This window comes from Chlamydotis macqueenii, chromosome 2 (genome assembly GCF_036417535.1).
Source record: "Chlamydotis macqueenii isolate bChlMac1 chromosome 2, bChlMac1.mat, whole genome shotgun sequence".
Lineage (NCBI taxonomy): Eukaryota > Metazoa > Chordata > Aves > Otidiformes > Otididae > Chlamydotis > Chlamydotis macqueenii.
This window is the reverse complement of record NC_141557.1, coordinates 98820110-98841978: the sequence shown is the minus strand read 5'-3', so window position 1 is coordinate 98841978 and position 21869 is coordinate 98820110. Positions and strand designations below refer to the sequence as shown.

General features: G+C 38.5%; 1 protein-coding gene across 3 annotated transcripts in view; it reads right to left on the bottom strand.

Moving 5' to 3' along the window:
• Positions 1-248: 248 nt before the first annotated feature.
• The window catches only part of ERP44 (endoplasmic reticulum protein 44), a 50478-nt gene continuing 28857 nt past the window's right edge, over positions 249-21869 (bottom strand). For all 3 annotated transcript variants that reach the window (XM_086740510.1, XM_086740511.1, XM_086740512.1), the window contains 8 exons: positions 15866-16050; positions 15276-15391; positions 11137-11194; positions 9724-9840; positions 6773-6884; positions 6181-6322; positions 3009-3111; positions 249-846 (listed from right to left, as the gene is read on the bottom strand). In XM_086740510.1, coding sequence (XP_086596636.1) covers positions 745-846; positions 3009-3111; positions 6181-6322; positions 6773-6884; positions 9724-9840; positions 11137-11194; positions 15276-15391; positions 15866-16050 — 935 coding nt within the window. In that variant the 3' untranslated portion in view covers positions 249-744. The remainder of the gene's footprint in view (positions 847-3008; positions 3112-6180; positions 6323-6772; positions 6885-9723; positions 9841-11136; positions 11195-15275; positions 15392-15865; positions 16051-21869) is intronic.

Here is a 21869-nt window from a genome sequence, read left to right as displayed (position 1 = left end):
ACTAAGATGTCAGCCCACCCCTAATCTTCTCCTGCTTTGAAGGGTTTCCAACATTCATGTTCTTTTAATACAGCTGTGTGGACAGTATAGCAATCTTAGTAATTCCAGAAAATCAGAGCAGGTCAATACAGCCCTTCATGCAAAGTACAGCCATTTTCATTAAAACTTTTCCTTTCCTTGCTTGTATTTTAATAGTCAGAATTGTTTAATTACTTAGACATTTACACCCAGTAAAGCACCACACGAAATTCTGTAAAACTTTAATTTATTCCCCTCCCAAGTATCCAGAATAGAAGACCCTCTTAAGTTGGAGAAAAATGTGACAAAGAAATAGATTACCAGGATAGCTGTTCACATGAAGAAGAAGAAGAAAAAGCACATACTACCAAGGTTACACAGAAAACAACCCAAAAGTCCTATTTAATGGGATAGTGCAAGTTAACAGCACGTCTCTGGCAAGGATACCTTCATTTGGATTATAAAAGTTTTACAGACAGAGTTAGATCAAGAGTCTGGATGGGTCTCTGGTATTTTACTATAGCATTAGGAACGTACTGTTTGAAAGATGCTGTACAGAATGACCCACCAAACAAATGTATTTACAAGCCTGGGGAGAAAAAAATTTTTTTTTCAGTTTATTCAAAATAAAAATACACATAGAATTATGAAAATATAGGTTTACTATTTCCACCACACAGAATTCAATGCTGCTTTCTGAAAGGCTTGCAAGACTATTTCAAGTTTTTAAAGTTCATCTTTTTCCCTCAATAAGGTGTACCTATGTTCACTGGGTGCCAGTTTCTGGAATGAGCTCTCGGGTGGGCTGCTTGCTAAATCCTGAATTGGCTGAAAAACAGAACAAACAGTAAAATTGCTTGTTAGACTCATTTTCATAATGAATCACCTCCATTAAATGAACTTCTAACATTAATTATGGGTGTGCACGAATGTCCAGCATTCTCACAAACGGAGGTTTTTTTAGAAGGCCCATTCTAAGTCCCAAGTAGGCAGAATCAACACGCACATGTACATTAATTAATTAAGCACCATCAGTTAAGAATATTCCTTTTGTTGGCACATCTCCAAGGTAACAGCCATCACACAAGTTTCTGTATAAGTGACTTAAAAGTATTTCAAGTGCATCCCATTACAGATTTCTTTGAGTCCCATCTCGCTTTGAAGGTGTTCTAGGTTGTGTGTTTGTTTTTGAGATACACCAGGGAAAAAGTGACAACACTGTCAAAATATTTTTGAATTCATTTTCTACGGAAACAAACAAAGAGAACCAAGCACGCAATTCAAGGCACATACATGACCTAAGACAGCAGCCTCCAGTTTAGTCAAGGCCAGTTATCTCCATCGCACATGCATACACCTCTTCCACAAGATGGCAGGATGCCATATAGAGATGAGAAAGTAAACATCCCAGGTTTTGTGTGCATTTTTCAAGGAAGAACAGAGACAAGAGCAAGCCCGCAGCTCTAGGCAACGAGCCTGTGCCCAGACAGGCAGCAGGATCCAGGGACGTGGTAGGCTTCCTCCCTCCCTGGCCAAGCCTCCTCCAGACTGCAATTTCCTCAGAGCGTCTCTTCCTCACGCGTGCCTGTCTAGCTCTGAGCTGGCCGACTGCCTGGCCTACACCTCAGTCTCCAGCCCTACTTTCTGCATCTCCTCTTGTTGACCTGAATTCTGGTTGGTCAATGAATTCCTGAGAAACATAGGGAGTTAGCAGTTAAGTGAATTACTGCCGAGACAATTCAGTCCTCATGTTTTCAGGGTCAGTCATGACAACATTCAAAAGCAGTTATTCGCCTGGCCCAAGGCAAGTCCTCCAGGGCTTTCACACTTTCAAGCCTTTTAATTTTGAGCAGGGCAACAGGAGGCTGCACTGACATGGCTTAGCGCAAACCCACCCTTACCACATCCCACAGATGACCAGGACAATGAGCCTGTAGCTATAAGTCATTTCTGTCCTTCATGTATGGGTTCTGGGATGGCCCAAGACACCCCAACACAAAAACACCGAGTCTCCACTGGGACCAACATGGCTCTTTGAGCCCTAGACAACTGCAATGTATAACCTTAAAGAAGTGTTTAAAAACAATTATTTCTTTAAAGAGTGCCTGAGGTAATGAGAAGGTTGCCTGACAGGCTGTTACATTTGCACTTTTCAGCATGACACCAGGCATATGAGCTGAGTGGTGTATCAAGAAGATACGACGTTGATCAAGACAGAAGACTGGGCTGAGCAAAGGGAATTGGGGCTGGCAATGTCCTTACTTTTCTGCCTCTTGGATTAAAGCAAGCACTGAGGTGCTCCCAAGTTTTGTCTGGAGAATGAGTTGTGTTCCTGAAAAGATCCCAGGAGTGACTTCCAGGCATGTAATTATACAGCAAGACAATCTTTGAGCAGAACACTGAGGAATCCAAACTGACAAATACAGCCTGTGACCCTGTTTATGCCACTTGTTAACTGCATTAATAAAAGTAATAAGCCCTATTATTGCTTAACAGCCTTTTGTTGATACTCTAATAATCTGCCTCCTGCTTAGACTGGTGACTACCAGTAAATACATAAAACATTTAATCGATGTTTCCCCTTAGAATCACCCTCTCATAGTGCGTCGTGTGGGAAATAATGCATCTATGATGTATCATCAGTTTTTGCACTGAAATCCCATGAGAACATAAGAGCAGCTCTATGAGCTCAGAACAGTCAGCTAGTCCAAGATCTTCTGTGTCAGTGGAGAATATATACTTTCTTATACTCTTCCCTTATTCAAGGCAAACAGGTACCATGCTTCTCTCTAATGCTCTCTCTGCCTTTACCCAAAGGGAGTTAAAGGAAGAGCCAAGCAGAAGTAGCAATGTTATGCTTCTATAAACAGATTTCTCTTTCAGGAGACTGAAGTTAAAAGTACACATGTATTAGAAAGTACAGCTCTGACAAGGAGTCAAAAATGCTCATTATTAAATGGCCAAATTAAATGTATTTGTTGTAACCTTACCTGACCAGGTGCTACATCAGTTGGATCAGGGCCATGATGAAACTCTCTATGCAATTTTCCGGAATGCAAGTCTAGTACAAATTGCTTCAGTTTACCTGGAACTCTGGAACAAATCCAACAGAAATAGCCACATGTTTATTACAAGTTCAGTCCAAACACAGAAGATTTAAAGTGCACTGTTTAGAATAGCCAACTTCTGTTTCTCTAGCACACTGTGTCCACTTTTAGGTGATTAATAGAGGACAGGAAGCCGAATGGTTTGTTAAGGTATCCTACCAGCTTCTTTTTCTTTCTGCTGTCTCTTGAGAACACAGCAAGTATTTAATCTTTTCAATAACTCCCACAGAGTTGTACTAGCCGATAACTTCATTGTATACTCACTTCAGCTCCCCACTAACCGTAATGTAAGAGGGAACAGCAGGTTCCAAATGCACAGTTTACAGATACAAATGACAGTTGGGGAGCAGTATTGACAAAATATCTTTGAAAGGCACTCTAGTGCCTGAGCAACTGCACATACACTAGAGATAAGCACTAAGAGGATATCAATGTAAATCTAATCTGAGATCATCTACTGTCACCCACAGCAAACGTGCTAAACTACAGCATCCAATTTTATTTGTGAAATGTCAAATAGACTACAAAGCTTAAAATGAAGAGTTGATCTAAGAAGTATTAAAAATGAGATAAAAAACTATAACGTGAGCACGATACATGCAATCAAAAGGTAATGTATGAATGGAGTCAGGTTTTGTAGGGAGTCTTTCATCAGACCAATTATTACATTTGGGAAAGAGGGACAAAGTGTGGTCAGACAGGCTATGAGCAGTATTTCAGATCATCAGAGAACTCTATAGATAAAATGCAGTATAATGTATAGTCAGAGGGCATCACTACAGCAATGTCTGTAACCGATGAGTATTAGAGTGCTTCTTTGAGGGGTCTCGTTACTTCCCAGCTAAGATCAGGAATTAGTACTGATGGAGAGAAGGGGGTTTACTCCAGCCCAGGGACAGCAGAATTACTGTTCCCTGCTGTACCCTGGGCTTCCGTCCTATCCTAGGTCAGGCACACTGCTGGAGACATTCCCCTCCAACCTCTTCTCCTCTCCTAATGCAGCAAGGGGATTTAGTGTCCACAACCTCTTGTAGCTCAGCCAGTTCTCCCCGAGAAGATACAACTGATCTATTTAACACTCCTTGCTATCATTTCTGACCTGGAACAGCAGGATGAATAGGACCAGGTGGTCAAAGTATGAGGACAAAATATTGGGTGGTGTTCTGATTTGCCTATGAAGTGGCTATTCTCCAAAAAAGACAACTCCCTAAAGAGAGAGGAAATCTTTCAGTGGGCCTGTTCTTGAAGTACTATATCCAAGCCTTATTCGTTGGTGGCAGCACTGAGATTACAAGACACAGTCTGGGGTCACTTTGTAAAGGAGTCCAGAAAATGTACTAAAGTGGCAGAAATCCTTGCAGATAGATGAAAGTATCAGAATTAAGATTTTACCTATTATTAAAAAAAAAAAACCAAACAAAAAAATCCAAACCACACACATAGGCTAAAGAGTATCACCCCATGAGCTCCAAGCTCTCCTTGTTTCCAAACTGATGTTAGGTATTTCTAAGTATCAGCTCAGTCTCCTAGAGTCAGGTTGAATAATTATTTGTCATTAAGCAACTGTCTACAGTCCTGACATCTCTCTCTTTCATCTTCAGTTGTATGTAACAATTGGTATACAAAAAAAAGCAAGTAGCTTTTGTTATTCTGATAGTGTTTCACAGAAACAGAACAAGAAAGAAATGTAACATGAAAGTCTAAAATAAACATCTTTATTCCCCTACAAGAGATATGAATTTATTTACAAGATATATCATTTATTATATGAAATAAATTTATTATTTATTTCAAAATTGACAATAAAAAGAGTGTTTTCAAATATCCCAATTTTTTTTTAAGCACTGGCATGTGTGGTGAACATGATCTTCCAGAGAAACAGGAAGACAGGGAGAAAAATAGTCACTATCAGAGTTTCCACATACATAGCTTTAGATATTTAAAAAGCACTATTTGAGATACATCAAACAGAGACTACATTTTAAAAATAAGCCTGTGGAGAATTATGGGGAGAAGCTAGGTCTGAACCCTCCTTCCAAACGTCAACATTTCAGTAGAAAAACGCCTGCCAAAATGGCAGAATTACACATGGGGTTACATTCACATTGCATGCTAAGTCTGAATCTTGGTTTTGACAAAAATTAAATACCTTGAATTTTTAAAAGTATGAATGGGCAAAAATTCAAGTCTTAGGCATCTAAGCGGGACTTAACAAGCAGGGTATATGCAGGTGCCTCCTTTGAGACATAAACTGGAGTTTAACACACAACCTGATGACAAAGACAGAACACTTGTCTCACGCTGAAAGTCCCCAAGATAAGGTTTACACATCTTCACTCCTCAACTGAACCACATGAGACAGAACATCTGCTTCCAAGGCAGCACAACATAAAGAGCCAGGCTGATGTAAAGAGGACTATCAAAGTGGTATTTTGCTTAAGAACCCAAATACTTCTCTCTCCCATATTTTATCCAAATAACATGCCAATAATCAGCCATTTTCCAAGCTGCATGTGGAAAAATTTCAGAAATCCATGCAACAAGTATTTCTCTTCCAGCTTTCCCGGTTTAGACTAATGCAGGAAGGCTGGAATTGCACATCAGGAAAAACCAAATTGGCAGGCTGGGAATTCTGACATGGTGCATTTTATAGTAATTATTGCACTGTAATTAAGTGCACACAGCACTTAAACATTCCATGTAGTATTTTAAACCTTTTAAAGTGAATTGATATATCTAGATCACCATTAAAAATACCATGCCAGGCTCCAAATGCCTAACTACTATGGAAAATAGCAAAACTTTGAAATACAAGAAGAGTAGCATCTAAAAACTTAATGTGAGATTCTCTTCTTGCAGGAAGCAATGCAATTCCATTTAAACAACGACTTAACACCAGTTCGTATCGCTTTAAGGCTCTGACACTGAATTGCACATAGGCAGCCTTACTTATCCTAGATTTATTCATCTTCCTGTCATAGTACTGATTAAAATATAAGCACATGTCTTTTCCTTTGTTCTTCTCAACTTAAAATGCACAAAGAAAAATACTTACGACAAGTCATTGAAGTCTGGAAAGACGTACATGTGCCTAAAGCTATCAATTGCAATAACAGGGCAGTCTGCTGGAGTCTTCTGAATATGGAGGAGTGGGTGTCTGAATTTATCACAGTCAGCATGGAGGAAGTTTATTGTACCTTAAAATTGTGAGCAGACAAAAATCCATGTTAAGATGTTTTTTATTATTATCTTGAAACCCTAAAGACTTTCATCAGTATTACAAAGGTGGAGATATTAGATAGATACAACATGCAAAACTTGAAAATAGATTTAATAACTAACACCACCAAAATAATGGATCTAAAAGTGTTTTTGGCGACAAAACAAACAGTTCTGTTTAATGTCCTCTGAAACTGCATGAAGTCATTTAGACAAGAAGGATTACTGAAATAGTTACTTACTAATAAGTTGTGTATCTATTTTAATCACGTCCAGAGGAGTTGATCGTCACTATTAAAAGTACATAAAACCCTTTTGGTCTCAAGAGCTTTAAAGTTAGGATTCTGTTTGGCCTTTGCTTCCAGTCTACTGAGTTTGCCTGAAAAAAATTATACCAGTAAAATCAAGAAGTAGGAGTTACTACTGACCTTTTTCACTTATTAACTGTCGTGCAACCTCCTGTTGGAATTTCTCTAAACTCTCCAAGTCATCCTTCATGTGAAAAAGTATGAGAAAAGGAAGGCCTTCTTCTGTCAGTTCCTGCAGAGAAAACAAATGACAGATCTCATTTTTTTCCATTTCTTAAGGGCACTTAAGTAAGTTATTCCAGCAATTTTCAAATTCAGTGAGATCTCTACTGTAAAAACAGTTGAAAGAACAGGACTAAAGATGTTAACTGCTGACTCTTCATCTAAGATATCTGAGTGTATCCTCTGTTTCCTTCCTCTGTGTCATATACAGCAGGTAAAGGATGAAAGTATTTAATTATCAACATTTTGGGAAAGGATATACCTGTACTAGAATATCTGCTCAGAAGAAATAGCCCAATTCTGAGTAAACATGACATCTTCACAGAAACAGCAATAAGGTCTGAACAGCACGGTATTAAATACTATGAAAAGCTGGCTGTGTATTCTAGACCCAGGTCTAGCTCGGTTCCTGTAATAAGTTGGTATTTTCTTAGCATAACACAATGAATGACTATCTGTAAATAACTCCACTCTAAAAAAAAAAAAAAAAAAAAGACAAAACTCCCCCAAAACCAAAGAAAAAAGTGACATAGCTATATTGGTTACAATCAAGTTCTGCTTTTTTGCCAGTAAGTGTGTCCTGACTGGCCACTATGAACTTAGCCTTTGTTGGACAGAGAAGCTTTAGTTCCTCATTGTAACGTGTTCTTGCAGCCCAAGTGCCTTTTAAAGATCTCTGCCATGGACAGATAAATGTAGGAAAACTCCTTGAATAATTTATTCAGGATTTTTCTTTTACTCAAAACCCAATAAAACATTAAAAACTTCCATTTGCTTGCTTCAAAAGTGATTTTTAGGCACCTCTGAATTGCAGCTCAACTCGCTAGAGCCCAGTTGAAGAAAGAATCATTCATCATTTAACAAATGCTTCAATATCTGTGCAGTTAAAACCCTTATATGTGGCAAGTTGTATTTACAAGAACAATTCATCTCCAAACAGGTTGTTAGGACAGCCAGATTGAAAATATTGCTACTTTTGGCCTTAACTAGTTCCTAGAAAGTACCTTTCTTTGTTTGCTTTTCTGTTCCAGCTTTCATAGTATGCCTTACTGATCAGGACATGGCAAGTGTAATAGCCATTTGATTTGCTTTGCTCCTTCAAAAGCTACTGTCTCATTTGGCACTGAGAATATCAAAAGATTTTTCATTAGATCTGAGCTTCTCACATTAATTCTGTATGCCTTTAAGAAGCTTTTTACTCTTTAAAAAACCTTACAGTTCAGCACCATCAGTAGACCAAAACTTAAGAAAGAAAATGACGGGAAAAACCTACCAGCAGTTTACAGAGGTCAATCTTGATTTTAAAATTGAATACAAAGACTGTGGTAGAAATTTTTGTCTTTATCATATTTATACAGTATTCTAGTACCATAGTAGTCACAGCAGTTCATATTTTTACCCTGTAATATTCTGCAGTATGCATTAAAAGCCTATTTAAATACTATACAATTCCAGCAGGCAGAAGTATCTCAATTTTGGGATGCTAAAATTTGTTTGGGTACTGGCAGCACTGAAATTTTTACACAAATGTTGCTAGGCAAAATGTTACATTGGAATTGTAAATATCTGCCTAAGTAAACAGGAATCAAGGGTTGAGAGAAGAACCAGGAAAACTATGACACAATGTGGTACAAGCTGACAGTGATGAACCTTGGCTTATAAGACTCAGAATCCCATTTCACCATGGGAAAAGTACACTGAAAAACTGACACACACTTCTAAACACGTTAACATGTGGCATCTTTTGCATACTGAGTTGCAAATGAAGAATTAAAGTTTAACTAATAGAACTTTTTAACTAATAGAAAGTCGGCAACATTGGCTAGAAGATTGTACTTAAACCATTTCGTGCAGCCCACACTATCCCTCCCTCTGTCATGTAACCTGATGTGTTGTCTGTGCTCAGAACAGCAGTGTTACATACACTGCAGATTCAGGATAAAAAATTAAGTCTGCAAACTGAGAATGAATCATATGACTGATTCTTTGGTTTCGAAATCCTGTGTGAACAACATACTGCAATTTGTTGCAAACCTCACCAGAGTTTCTAGCAGATTCTGTGACTATGTACAAGTACTCCTTTTGAGATACTACAAACGTCCTAATTGTCTAAAATTTTTTTTTTCCTGTTGGTTGTTTAAAAAAAATATGGAGTTGGAAATAGATGAAAAAGCAGTAAATTACAAAAGAAAACTGAAAAGCATTGAAAGAAAATAAAGATATTAAGAAGAGATATGTTTAAAAGCAAACCTCCAAATTCCATCTTACAAATTACAGCCAGAAGAAGAAACCCAAGGGAAAGAGCATATGAAGTTACAAAGAGTAAGAAGGTACCAGTGCTTAAACATAGACTGACAAAAAATACTACATGGTTTTTATTACAATTCCCAGAAAATTGCCAGTTCCATAGATGGTTAGTCGCCATGTGATGTGCTTATTTATTAGATAACGCTTTGGAAGTGGTTAATACAGTAACATTTTTCTAGTACTAACTTTAACATGAAATTTTAGAAGCTGATTATAACTAAAGGATAGTTCACAGCTATTTTACTCTCAAACTGTCATGGACGTGCTAACAAGGATGTTTCCTACCCTGACTAGAAACATTTTTTCAAGGTTGTAACAGATGCAAAAAGCACTTAAATAACATTTATGTCCGTATCTGCCTCCAGTGAACTTCAAGTCTAACCAAAAAGCTCCAAAAGAATTAAAAGACATTACCTCATAGCTATTTTCTGTCAAAAACAAAGCATGCAGAAAGTTCTTTGGGATGGATTAGAGACCTTGGAAGGAACATTTTGGTTTTGAGAAATAAACTCCAAAAGCAGAAGGGTAGGAAAAAGTCTTACCTCCCCATTTTCAAATGTAATTTCTCGAACTAGCGGTACACACTTATCTTGTGTCCATGCATAAATCAAATCAAAATTGGTTAGCGAGCCTAAATACACCATATCTGGAGCGTTCTCCTGTTGAAAAGAAAAACATACTAGTTGAGAAACAGACATTGCTACATACAAAGAAGATTACCTACCCAATATAAAATACTGAAAGTCAATCTTATACCAATATTCAACATTTGTGCATGCAGCATTTCTATTAATTATGTTACAAAAGTACAATAGGCCAAGAAATATTATATATGATTATTTATGCAGTCAACTACATTTTTAAAGACAACTTCAGAAGAATTGAAAGATACTTCGGTTCCCAATTAGAGTTGCTTCAAATAAAGACTATTTAGATTTCTGTCAGGTTGAGAAATAGTATCTCCATACCTAAAAAAACTCATTTAGATATAAACTAAATGCAAATATTAAGCTTCTTCATGCTAGTAGTTATAAAAACTCAGCAAAAAAGTCCTCCCAATGTCATACAGGACTTGATTTTGGTATTTTACATTTGCTTTGCCAAAAAGATACGAATAAATAATACTTTTCCTTTATTTGCTACTAATTTTAACTCAGAATTCAGTGCTCGCATCTTTTAATGTAATTACAATTTTGGTTAACATGAAGTGAAGCATGACTTTGCAAGCTGTGGCCATGATTCCTTAATTCACAGAAACACCTTAATTCAGAAACACCGTATAAATTAGGTAACCAAATAAATTATGTTTTTGCAGAGAAAGATTTGAAACTCTGTCCCCTTAGGTCTTTTAAAATGTAATTCTCTTTTGTAAGCAACTCTTTTCTTATATTAAATGTGAGAAAGGAGCAGATTTTCAGATATTAATTATGTTTCTAAAAAGCACTTGCTGATTTTCTTCTGTATTGGATTTTTCCTCAAGTAAAACTATGAGTTAATTTCAGCAATTTCTTTTTTTTTTAAAATAAAAAGAATAGCTCTTAACCCTTGTGGGCTAAGACACTCAAGACAGGTAAGTGACAGTCAGAAAAATACTTAGTAATTGTCACTTGCTTTGAAAAACATGAAGTGCACCAGCTGTTGAACTTCACAGATTTTTAAGACTTCTACAGAACACAAAGTATCTATACATAGTGAGGAGCTGACTGTGTTTCTAAGAAAAAAAGAATTCTGGACACTGACATTTAAAATGTCAGATTCGGCTTTTGTGCACTGAAGTGGCAACAAATGATATTGAGATCTTTTTCACTGACTCAGAAACACTACTAGTTCCTACCATCCCATTTCTTACAAGATTTGAGATGCAGTAACATACTGAATGATCTGAATATAATCTTCATTTGTTCATATTCACATATAATGACAATAAGCAGAATAAAATACATAATTACACTTACCCCTGGTGGCTTGTAGATTACATTGTCTCCGCTAAATCTCTCTGCTTTTGAAATAGCCCTACAACAAACCAACCAGTAAGCATGTCTTGGTACAGACAAATAAAATAACTGAGATACCAAAAATCATATTTTAATTTGCTATCCTTTCTTTACTACTTTTTTTCCCTTCAAAATTTTAGAATTAAAATCCTTGATCGTTGAAGTAAACTGTGAAGCGACTCCAAAGAAACCTGGCCTGGTGAGACGAGAGGGCATTAAGGGAGTCAGCAAGATGTATCCCTGAGATCAGAAGTGTGCACTAAAGGCATCGAAGTGCAAGTGATGAATACTGGTACAGTTTTGGATAAGAGACCATCAGAGAAAAGTGTTAATGAATTAATATAATAATGTGAATTTAAAAAATATAAACACCTATTCTTAAGGAAGGAGAGAAAGGTGGATTCTTGTTTGCATTTACTCTCCCTGTTCCATTGTTTACACTGGAAATTTATGTCTTATCTACTCTGATAAAGAAGGGCTTTGAGGTGCTCTACCAACGCAGGCAATGAGAAAATGGATAGGAAATAAACCCACACTGTCCATTTTACTCTCAAAACAGATCTAGAGAGCACAAGACACAGCATGCAGTTTCTCACAACTGATGATATGGTATGTGTGTACTTGGATAACACACGCAGTTCCTCCTTGGTATTCAGCTTACTATGTCACCTCAATAAGTTCCTCCCCTGCCTCTGGAATACTTTGTGGTTCCTTAATCCGAGTCACAACAGAGCGCCCCGAAAGCTGCTAGCTTGTACCTCCAAAATTATAATATCTTATTCAAGTAAATGGGAAGAGCTATGCATCCAACATAGGAGACAGAAAAAAAAATGAGGAAAGAAAACTCTCAAACACTTTTACCACCTTCGGATATTGAAAGAGGCCTCCTCTCCTCTCTCTCATGCCTTGCTGTTCCAACACAACTCATGCTGGCAAGATAGAACTGACCATCCTCACTGAGGTAAACCACTCACATCCCAAACAATGCTTCACTGAATAAGAAGAAAGTGAACACATAGAAGCCACCTGCCCAGTCGCTGTTTGGTAAACTGATAATAATCATAATTAAATATATGCTCTAGGGTAAGCCTGTGGTGGAACCCAAAAGCAGTTGTAACTGATTTGTTTAAGGAACTCAAAGTGGGGACATGATGTGAAAATCCCAAAAACCTGAAGATAGTTTTAAAACAACTATCAAAACAGAAACACTTCAGTTCACATTTTGTCTCTTCGTGAAGAAGTAACATAGAAGGTGAACCTCTTGGAACAACCACACCCCCTCCTCTCCATATTTGCTTGCTAATATAAAATTGAAGTACCTCCTACATGCATCACTCTCTTTCATGAATTATCGGGAGAAACTCTTTAGCAGGGCCTGTTGTGATAGGACAAAGGGTAATGGTTTTAAAATGGAGGTAGATTCAGACTGGATACAAAAAAAAATTTACACTGAGAGTGGTGGAATACTGGAACAGGTTGCCCAGAGAGGTGGTGGATGCCCCATTCCTGGAAACGTTCAAGGCCAGGCTTGAATGAGGCTCTGAGCAACACGATCTGGTTGGAGATGTCCTTGCTCCTTGCAGGGCAGTTGGACTATATGACCTTTAAAGGTCCCTTCCAACCTAAACTACTCTATGATTCTATAATCTACAGTTCATCACAGCCTTTTAAGATAAAAGTGGTTTTTGGCTGTCTGTTTTGGTTTTCTGCATTTGGCTTCCTATGCTATGGCTCAATGGCAGAAGGCCATTCTCCTCCACGTTCAAATTTATCCCTCTACTTCTACTTCTAAAATCTACAAGTAATATCTCTCCATCAGTATCCCTCCTATCTCTTTCTGCTTATAAATCTTCTTTCATTAATCTTGCTCTGTGGTCACCTCAGATCTTAACAGAACTGTAAGGATCAGTCGATTTAGGAGCAGTTTTAATCATGAAGATGATCTGCAACTAAGTACCACTAATACAGTTTAAAAATAAGCTATTAGAACTACCTAAAGGCAGAATAATTTTGGCATAGCATGGAACAGGTCTGCCTTGACAGAAGTTAGCAAAGTAATTAATTTTTTTCCTGTCAAATTAATTGTTTTGTGTTTATTTTCGCTCACTAGAAATTTGAACATGACAGCTCATATTACCATATATCTCCCAAATCATATACCTGTTGAACTCTGTCCATAGTTAACCCAAAAATCCCTCCCAGGGCTCGTTAGGATGCTCAGTCAGAAGAGTTTGACTGATCAGGGCTAGCTCCCCATGAAACATTTTGCTAAATATAATCTGAATAGAAAACACTGTTATATAGTCAGTATCTCCCTTGGAAGTCCTTTCACATATAATTTTTTAGGAAGCTTGAGAGCCACAGTCACTCAGAGATGCAAACATTTAGTTTAAAAGGTTGCTGTCTGGAAGGCTGCAGTTTAAAACACTAACAGTTCCAGGCTAGAAAGGGAATGGGAGTCAGGAGAAAAGAATAAATTACAAGCCTGCTATGCAATCTGTAGTTAGATGGGCAGGTTACAAATAATCAAACTCTCATCTGTTCCATTATGTTTGCTTATTGCTTATATCTAAAGAAAAAGAAGAAAAAATAAAACACCCATAGTAACTACTTCAAGAATGGTGTCCAACAACCAAATGCTAACACTGAGTGGTGGGAGACTATTTTGCATTATATGAAGCTGACAAATAGCAAACCAAAGACGAACAGACTCAAATAGGAGAGAGAATCTTAGAAGTACTGTTATCTTACTAATGATTTCTTAAAAGGTAAAAAAAATAATTAAAGTTCTAATAATAACTCAGACTGGCTGCCCTGTGAACAAGCATGGGTGCACTTATCAGAAAACATTTGAGATAAAGGCCACTCTTTGGAGACAAGACTGACAGACCTACAGACCACAGATCCACAAGATTTGATTATTCTCCCACAGGTAAGGCTGCACACACAGTCACAGGATACCTAATGGAAAACTGAAAGAAAGGAAAGCCACATGCAGTCCTGCACATTCCAAATACTCTTCCCAATCCTCAAACTTTTTTTTTTAAACATAGTAGAAGAGGTATCAGTGACTGATAACAAATTTAGTTTAAACAGATAAGTATTTTTCTACCTTGATACATCCTCTCTGTTTCTCTGCTATTCTTCACTACATCTAATTAAAAAAACTCTTAGGGCAACTGTATATGGTATCAAAAACAGTATAACCCATGCAAATTCCTGCAACTGTGGGTAGACTGTAAACCACTGCATTCACATTAATGCCCAATCACTTTAATTGGTTGGTGCTGGCACATTAAACACTGCAAAAGTAATCTATAATTGCATTTTATTATGCTACTTAAAAAGGGAATCACTTACTCCCAATTTATTCCTCTGCCTCCAGTGAAGATCTTTTGATATTTTAAAATATTGCTGTAAATCTGTATAACAAGGAGAAATTTGAATTCCTGTAGCTTGCCCTTCTAGACTTACACTATGCGGCTCACCATATAATTGCTTTTCTAAACTGTTTCCATGTGCAGTGACACAGAACTCACATGAAACAGACCCAAGCACAGATATCAGGCATTTTGGAACAAGGTCCTCACCCCTCACATTTAGAAGAAATTAACAAGCAACTACTGAATTCTTCTTCACAGAAAAAAGGAAAATGGTCATGCTTTAAAGTAGAAAAAAAATAACAGTTTGCAAAAAAAGCTACTCAGACTGCAAAGCTGATAAAATTTTTGCCAAAAAGTTTTCAAACTCTTCCCTATTTGTTCCCCCTCTCCCTCCAAAGAAGCAGGTTTTGGGGACACAATTTTCTAGCATCTCCTAAAAACTTCCTGACTGTATTTAAAATATCCTGACAAGGAGTTGGGGGGAGCGGAGAAAAAAGTAGACAAAAATCAAAGTTGGATTTCACAGCAAACATTAAGGCTGGGAGTTCTCACCCCTCTCCTCCTATCCTTCTCTCAGTGCTTTTATCTGTTCAAGTCTAGTCTCTTCAGTTATTCCACACTGAAAGTATTAAAGAAGTCCATTCAATTAAATGATATAAAACTCATTAACATAATTTCAGTAATGAAGTCATGCAATCAACAAATTTTAAAACTTACCCAAAGGCAGACAGGAATACACAATCATCATGCAAAATACTCGCTACTCTTTCAAAGGTTCTGTAGTTGTCAGAGTCCTTTTGCTCAAAGTATCCAATAATATTTCTTCTGCTGCGCTGTAAAAACAAAGGTTAAATTATAACTTACCCCAAATTATCAAAAACTATATTACTCCCTAAGGATATTAAATACAGAGGTACCAATCATTCAACAGTCAATAATTGTGCAGAAGTAATTTCTTTTCTGCCTTTTCAATATTGAAAGCATCCTTGCGAATATTTTTCCAGTGAGGAATATTGCAAGTATCTTGTCAAAAACAATATATGATTCTTTTCAAGTGCTTAAAAGTAAAGTAAGTAATTTGGTAGTGGGGTTACTATAACAAAATAAGTGCAGTTGAAAGTTATTACATTGGAGTAATTTGTAATACTGGAAATCATCGAGATTTCCAGTTTAAAAAAAAGCACTCGCAACATTTCTGAATGGAATAAAAAGAAGCAAATATGTACTTGAAATACATTATGTTTCACCCACTTAACACTTAAAAAAAAAAAGCATATATTTAGAATGAATAAAATTGAAAGACTTACATCAAGAGAATTAATTTCTTCCAAATCCTGGACCTCCCGAACAGGGTTACTCTTCTGCTGCCTGATATAATCTGCTATTGCTGTCACAGATCTCTGACCCCTGTATTCTCTCTTCATCATCATTCCATTCCGGAAGAGTTTCAGAGTTGGGTATTTGCTTATCCTGTATCTCTGAGCTATATCCGCTAAAAAGAAATTAAGAAAATAAAACCAAAATCCTACAAATACAGGAATACACTGGACATGGTATCTTATACATGTATATGCATGCACATAAGTGGAATCTCTGAACCAGTAGTTCCATATCTATAAACAAGAAAAAAAAAAAAAAAAGGAAAAAAAAACCCCAATTACCACCATAGGGGAGAGAATGGATAGCAACTACAGTATTTCTCACATATACTGATCTTCATTAAGAAATCATGACCAAAATCTATGGTAAGCGCTCCTTGCCAGGGAGTTGGACTAGATGACCTTTAAAGGTCACTTCCAACCCAAACCGTTCTGTGATTTTAAGCGAAAAGCTGGACATCAGCTATCAGTGTGCACTAGCAGCCCAGAATGCCAACCGTAGCTTGCGCTGCATCAAAAGAAGTGTGGCCAGCAGATCAACGGAGGTGATTCTCCCCCTCTACTCTGCCCTGGTGAGACCCCACCTGGAGTACTGTGTCCAGTTCTGGAGCCCCCAACATAAGAAGGACATGGACCTGTTGGAGCGAGTCCAGAGGAGGGCCATGAAGATGACCAGAGGGCTGGAGCACCTCTCCTATGAGGACAGGCTGAGAGAGTTGGGGCTGTTCAGCCTGGAGAAGAGGAGGCTCTGGGGAGACCTTATTGTGGCCTTTCAGAACTTAAATGGGCCTTATGAAAAAGAAGGCGAGAAACTTTTTAGCAGGGTCTGTAGTGAGAGGACAAGGGGTAATGGTTTTAAACTGGAAGAGGGTAGATTTAGAAGAGATATAAACCGAAATTTCTTACTATGAGAGTGGTGAAGCACTGGAACAGGTTCTGAGCTGTTCAGTTTTTAAACAAACACAAAATTTCAGGTTTCAAAATTAAGACAAACACCTCTCTGGTCAACCAGTGTCAGCAAGACAGTTCTGCATTCACATCTACATGTGCAGCCCAGCTTTCTTTTGCACATGGACCGCACAGAGCTTTGTACAACAGAGTAACACGTATTTGCTCTCATAAAGCCTAAGAGCACTAGCTCTTTTCACTTTTATATAACAGGTCAGTTATTTAAGTCTAAATTATTTATTCACAAGACTGCCAAATGTAAAAGAAGAATAAAAAATGGAAAGAGGTTTTACAGTAAAATTAGAAGAGCAAAGAAGAAAGCTGAGCAGAAGCAATAAAGCCTAGTTTCCCACAAATGTGCATCCTGTACCTCATATACTCGGGAGTACTTCAAGTGCCCCTTTGTTCCTCTTCCACTTCAGTTAATCACTGGGACACAGAAAGTTGTAATAGGTGTTGCAGTTAGTTCCCAGCTATGCATTGATGGGAAGACTTACAAATAACCAGCAAGTGTTTCATGGGACACTGAGCAGGATCTACCAGCCTTGAGTTCTTACAGCAACCTTTGCTACAGCGCAGAAACTGGTTTTGTGCATCTCCAATATCTAGCAACTGCTTTAATCAAAGTTTGTAAGTACTTAATAGCTTTGATTGCTCTTCCATCTTTCAGATGTGACTGAAGTTCAGCTAAAAGCTTCAAGGAGTTTTTATGAGAAAGGACTGGAGAAATGAGGTAACCAGATACACTTTGGATTCTTAGGAAAACGAGACTAAAAATACACAATACAGATAAAGCATATAATGCCATGTAGATTTCCACAAGCACTTTTCTTTTGATTTGTTTAATTATGCCCTCCTGTTCATTTCTCCCCTGGTAATATATCTAGAAACAAACAAACAAAAAAAATCTCAAAGCCCCTGTGAAAACTGGGTGTCCTCTATTAGAGAGTGGGATGCAGTTTACCTAAACCTCAATCATGTTTGTACCTAAATCCAACTAAATTCCAAAATATGAGCAGTCTGCTCACTTTCCAGACTTGCTTAATCCTTTGAGATGACTCATTCCAGTCAACCACACCCAACTCATTTCCCCTTCTCCCTTTCTCAGGGAAAGAGAGACTGAACTTCAGATCAACTTATCCTTTGGAGACAGAGAAGTTTCATCCAGTCAACAGAGAGAGGAAGGCACTGAAAGTGTGGGCTGAATGCTGTTCTGGTTTTGTTTAGTAAAGGGGGGGGGCCTAAGGTGGTAGCTTCTGTAGGAAACTGCTAGAAGTCGCTCCCCTTTGTTCAGTGGACTCGGCCGGGCCTAGGGCGGACCTGCTGCTGGCCAAGCCCGAGCCAATTGGTAGCAGAATGTCCCGTGATAACGCCTCTGCGATAACGTATTTAAGAAGGGGAAAACAGGAGAAAAAAAAAAAAGGAGAAGAAGATGTGAAGCAGCTGAGTGGGGGCAGAGAGGGGGAGGCGCGAGCCTTGTGGGCCTTGCAGGCCTCACCCTCTGGCCTCCTGCCGGGCAGCCGACTGGGCCCAACTCGGCCCGGCCTGGCTGCAAGAAGTGGAGAGGAGATGAGATGGATGATGTGAAGAGATCCTGAGAGGCGTCTGCCAGCCTGTTGTGAGGAACGGCTGCAGATGCCAAGGTCAGTTCAGAAGGAGGGGGAGGAGTAATGCGGCTCCTAGCCAAGATTCCCCTGCAGCCTGTGGTGACGACCATGGTGGAGCAGGTTGTCCCCCTGCAGCCCATGGAGGTCCACGGAGGAACAGAGATTCACCTGCAGCCCGAGAAGGACCCCATGCTCGAGCAGGTGGATGCCTGAAGGCGTCTGTGGCCCGTTGAGGGCCCACTGGGGCAGCTGTTCTGGAGGGCCTGCACCCCGTGGAAGAGATGACCCGCGCCAGAGCAGTTTCACAAAGGACTGTGGCCCATGGGAGGGACCCCACAACGGAGCAGGGGAGGAATGTGAGGAGTTCTTCCCCCAACAATGAAGCAGCGGCGTGAAACAACGCATGATGAACTGACGGCGACCCCCATTCCCTCTTCCCCCCTGTGCTGCTTGGGAAGGGGGGGAAAGGTAGCAGAGATAATGTTAAGCCTGGGAAGAGGGAGGGGTGGGGGGAGGTTATCTTGTTCTCTGTCTCATTATCCTGCTGTTTGTAGTAATAAATGAATAGTTTTCCCCAAGTCGAGTCTGTTTTGCCCGTGACGGTAACTTTAAGGATTTCTCCCAGTCCTTATCTCAAACCTTGAGCCGTTTTTCCTTATATAATCTGCCCCTGTTCTCCTGGAGGGTGGGGGGAGCGAGAGAGAGACTGCGTAGTCTGGTCCCGATCGGGGCTGAACTACGACAATGCATGTGCTGTTACTTTTCACTGACTCCTAAGGAGCGAAAGGGTACACTCCAGGTGACCTGGACTGGCCCACAGCAGGAAGGCAGACAAATGAGAGTCCATCAGCGTATCAGGCACAGTACTGAACAATGTAAAAACGAATCCTTTTTGACAAGAATGTCCTTTCTTCTCAATTACATATTTACAATGAAGCAGATTTGCTTTCTAATTTACACTTATTCTTTTTTAAAGATAACAGAGACAGAAGTCCTGTGAAAATTATTATTTAGAGGCAGTCATCATGAGAAAACTACTGAAACTGGGCAGCTAACATACACCTCTCAGTTGCAAATCAAAATTAAAACCTTGTGCAACTGGAAACAAGTCATTCCCCTATGGAACTGTGCCCGTAACTGTCCTCCAGCACATAAAGCTCTCTGTCTCTTTTGGACTTCTGAGAGATAACAAAAATCTGAATTCCCTGTTGTCTGGAAAACTCTCAGTGAAACCACCAGTAGATTAAATTGCTGCTAACACACTACTAATCTCTCACAGCTTTAGTTACAGAAAACAGTCTTTGTACCAGCTGCACAACTTAAGTGAGTCCGAGAATTGAAAACAAAATGTGCACAGCAAAGGAAAAAGAACCAGGTCCACCCCACAAAAATGTTCTTTAACATCCCTTAAACTAGTAAGCTTAAATGCTTCACTAGCTAAGCCCAGTTCCTAGCAGCCTTTGCATCCCTATAAAATATTACAGAACTCAGCCTATCAATTTTGACTAAGAAAGGACTTGACCTGTTTCCTAAATATCCCAGAAGAATTTCTTAATACACTAATTACAGTTAACATTAATGGTAAGACATTTTATGTCCTCAATTCAAAGTACTTTTATTTCAAAATTAATACAAATTTCTCAAGGGAAAATGCCAATATATTAAACGTTAACAAGTATTTGATCAGTACTGTTTTCTTCCTTTAAATACCATTACTTTTTAGTTAAAGTACCCAAGAGCTGCCTGCAAGAAGGTGAAGGCAAGGGAGGTATCACTTTATATTTGCTCAGTGGAAGACAAACAACGTCAGCAAACCAGGCATTTGCTGCCCTTCTCTCCTGTTGATAGAAGGGCCTTTGGTCTGACGGTACATAAATCTATCAAAGCTTGAGCAGGGTCTGACAAGAGAGAAGGAGCACTACATATCAAGGTTTTGCGGAAACACATTGAGATTCAAGACTCTTACAGAACGCCACAGCAAGAGAACACCAAAACCATGGTTTTTTTTTTGTCTCACAACATGGACTTCTCCTTCAGGTTATTTCCACAGTTATAAGAGGATGCATGGGTTGCAGAATGGGCGTTCAAGGGGTCTGGAAGGTTCTCCGAGATGGAGATTGCAGTCCCTAGGGATGTGGATCTTCATCAAGTGCTGAAGTTGTGTAAAAAAATTAATAGTAATAAAATGCCCACTGTCAAGACTGACTTCAAACATTATTTCGTAATTCAGGACTTGCACGCTCTTTACAGATTACATTGAGATTCCATGAATACTAGTATTTGAACTAACACAGAGAGATGACAGTCCTACACAAGTAGTATTTGAAAATCATCTTTTAACAAAATATAAAATGCAAGTACATGAAAAATTGTTTGAATTCATTCAAAAGTCAAATACAGTAAACCTTAAATGCTTCATTAAGCCCTGGCATTTGATACAGGTAGAGTTAGCATAAGCAGAGCAACTACAAAATTATATTCCTTTTAAAATTGGAAATACACAATGCAAATACATGGAATATTGTTTGAACTCATTCATAGATTAGTTATAGTAAATCCTAAATTAAATTTAAAAATATTTCCAGACATTCTCACTGCCCATTTTTTGATGAAAAGAGGTATTTGAAAGAGACAAGGGTAACCTACCTAAAAACAAAAAAAACCCAAAAAACAAAAAAAAAACAACCAACCAAACAAACAAACAAAAAACAACAAAGTCTCCAAGCTACGAGTTTACATTTTCTTCAGGTGTTAAGTTACCTAAAAGGAAAAAACCTTGAGTTTGTATTGTGCCTAATTTATCATTAAATCACAAGCCTGGTGTCTATGCTACCAGAATGGTTTCACACTAGTTACGATAAGAAGCTACTGACATACTTGATCATCTTCTTGTCTTCTAAAAATCAGAAATTTCAAGCAGAGTAAGGACTGTTGAATTCGGAGATCCTCTCCTCCCTGTTTTGCTTGTATACCTATTGGCATACAACCATTTCTAAGCTGCCCAGACTATTTTCTGCTATTCATTCTACAAACTCCAACAGAATGTCTTCAGTCACTCCACTCTTTTAATAAATGCACCATATTGATACTTCTCCTGAGCTACTGAAGAGAAAGCAAAGCTGCTTCTTACAATAGGGATGAGACAGCAGCTTTCATTGTTGTTTTGAAAGAAAATTTTTACATGAAGCCTGACATTTACACCCATGTTTTTTCAGACAGTCTCCCACATCATCTTCTGAGCAAGATCCTCCAAGAAAACTTTATGAGCTATCATTTGTGATCCATATCTTTATCGTATCTCTTTTATCACCAGCTGCTTCTCTGTTGTCTGAGCATTGTGTGTTCCTCTACTGAAAGGAATGCCAAAGCAATGCCAA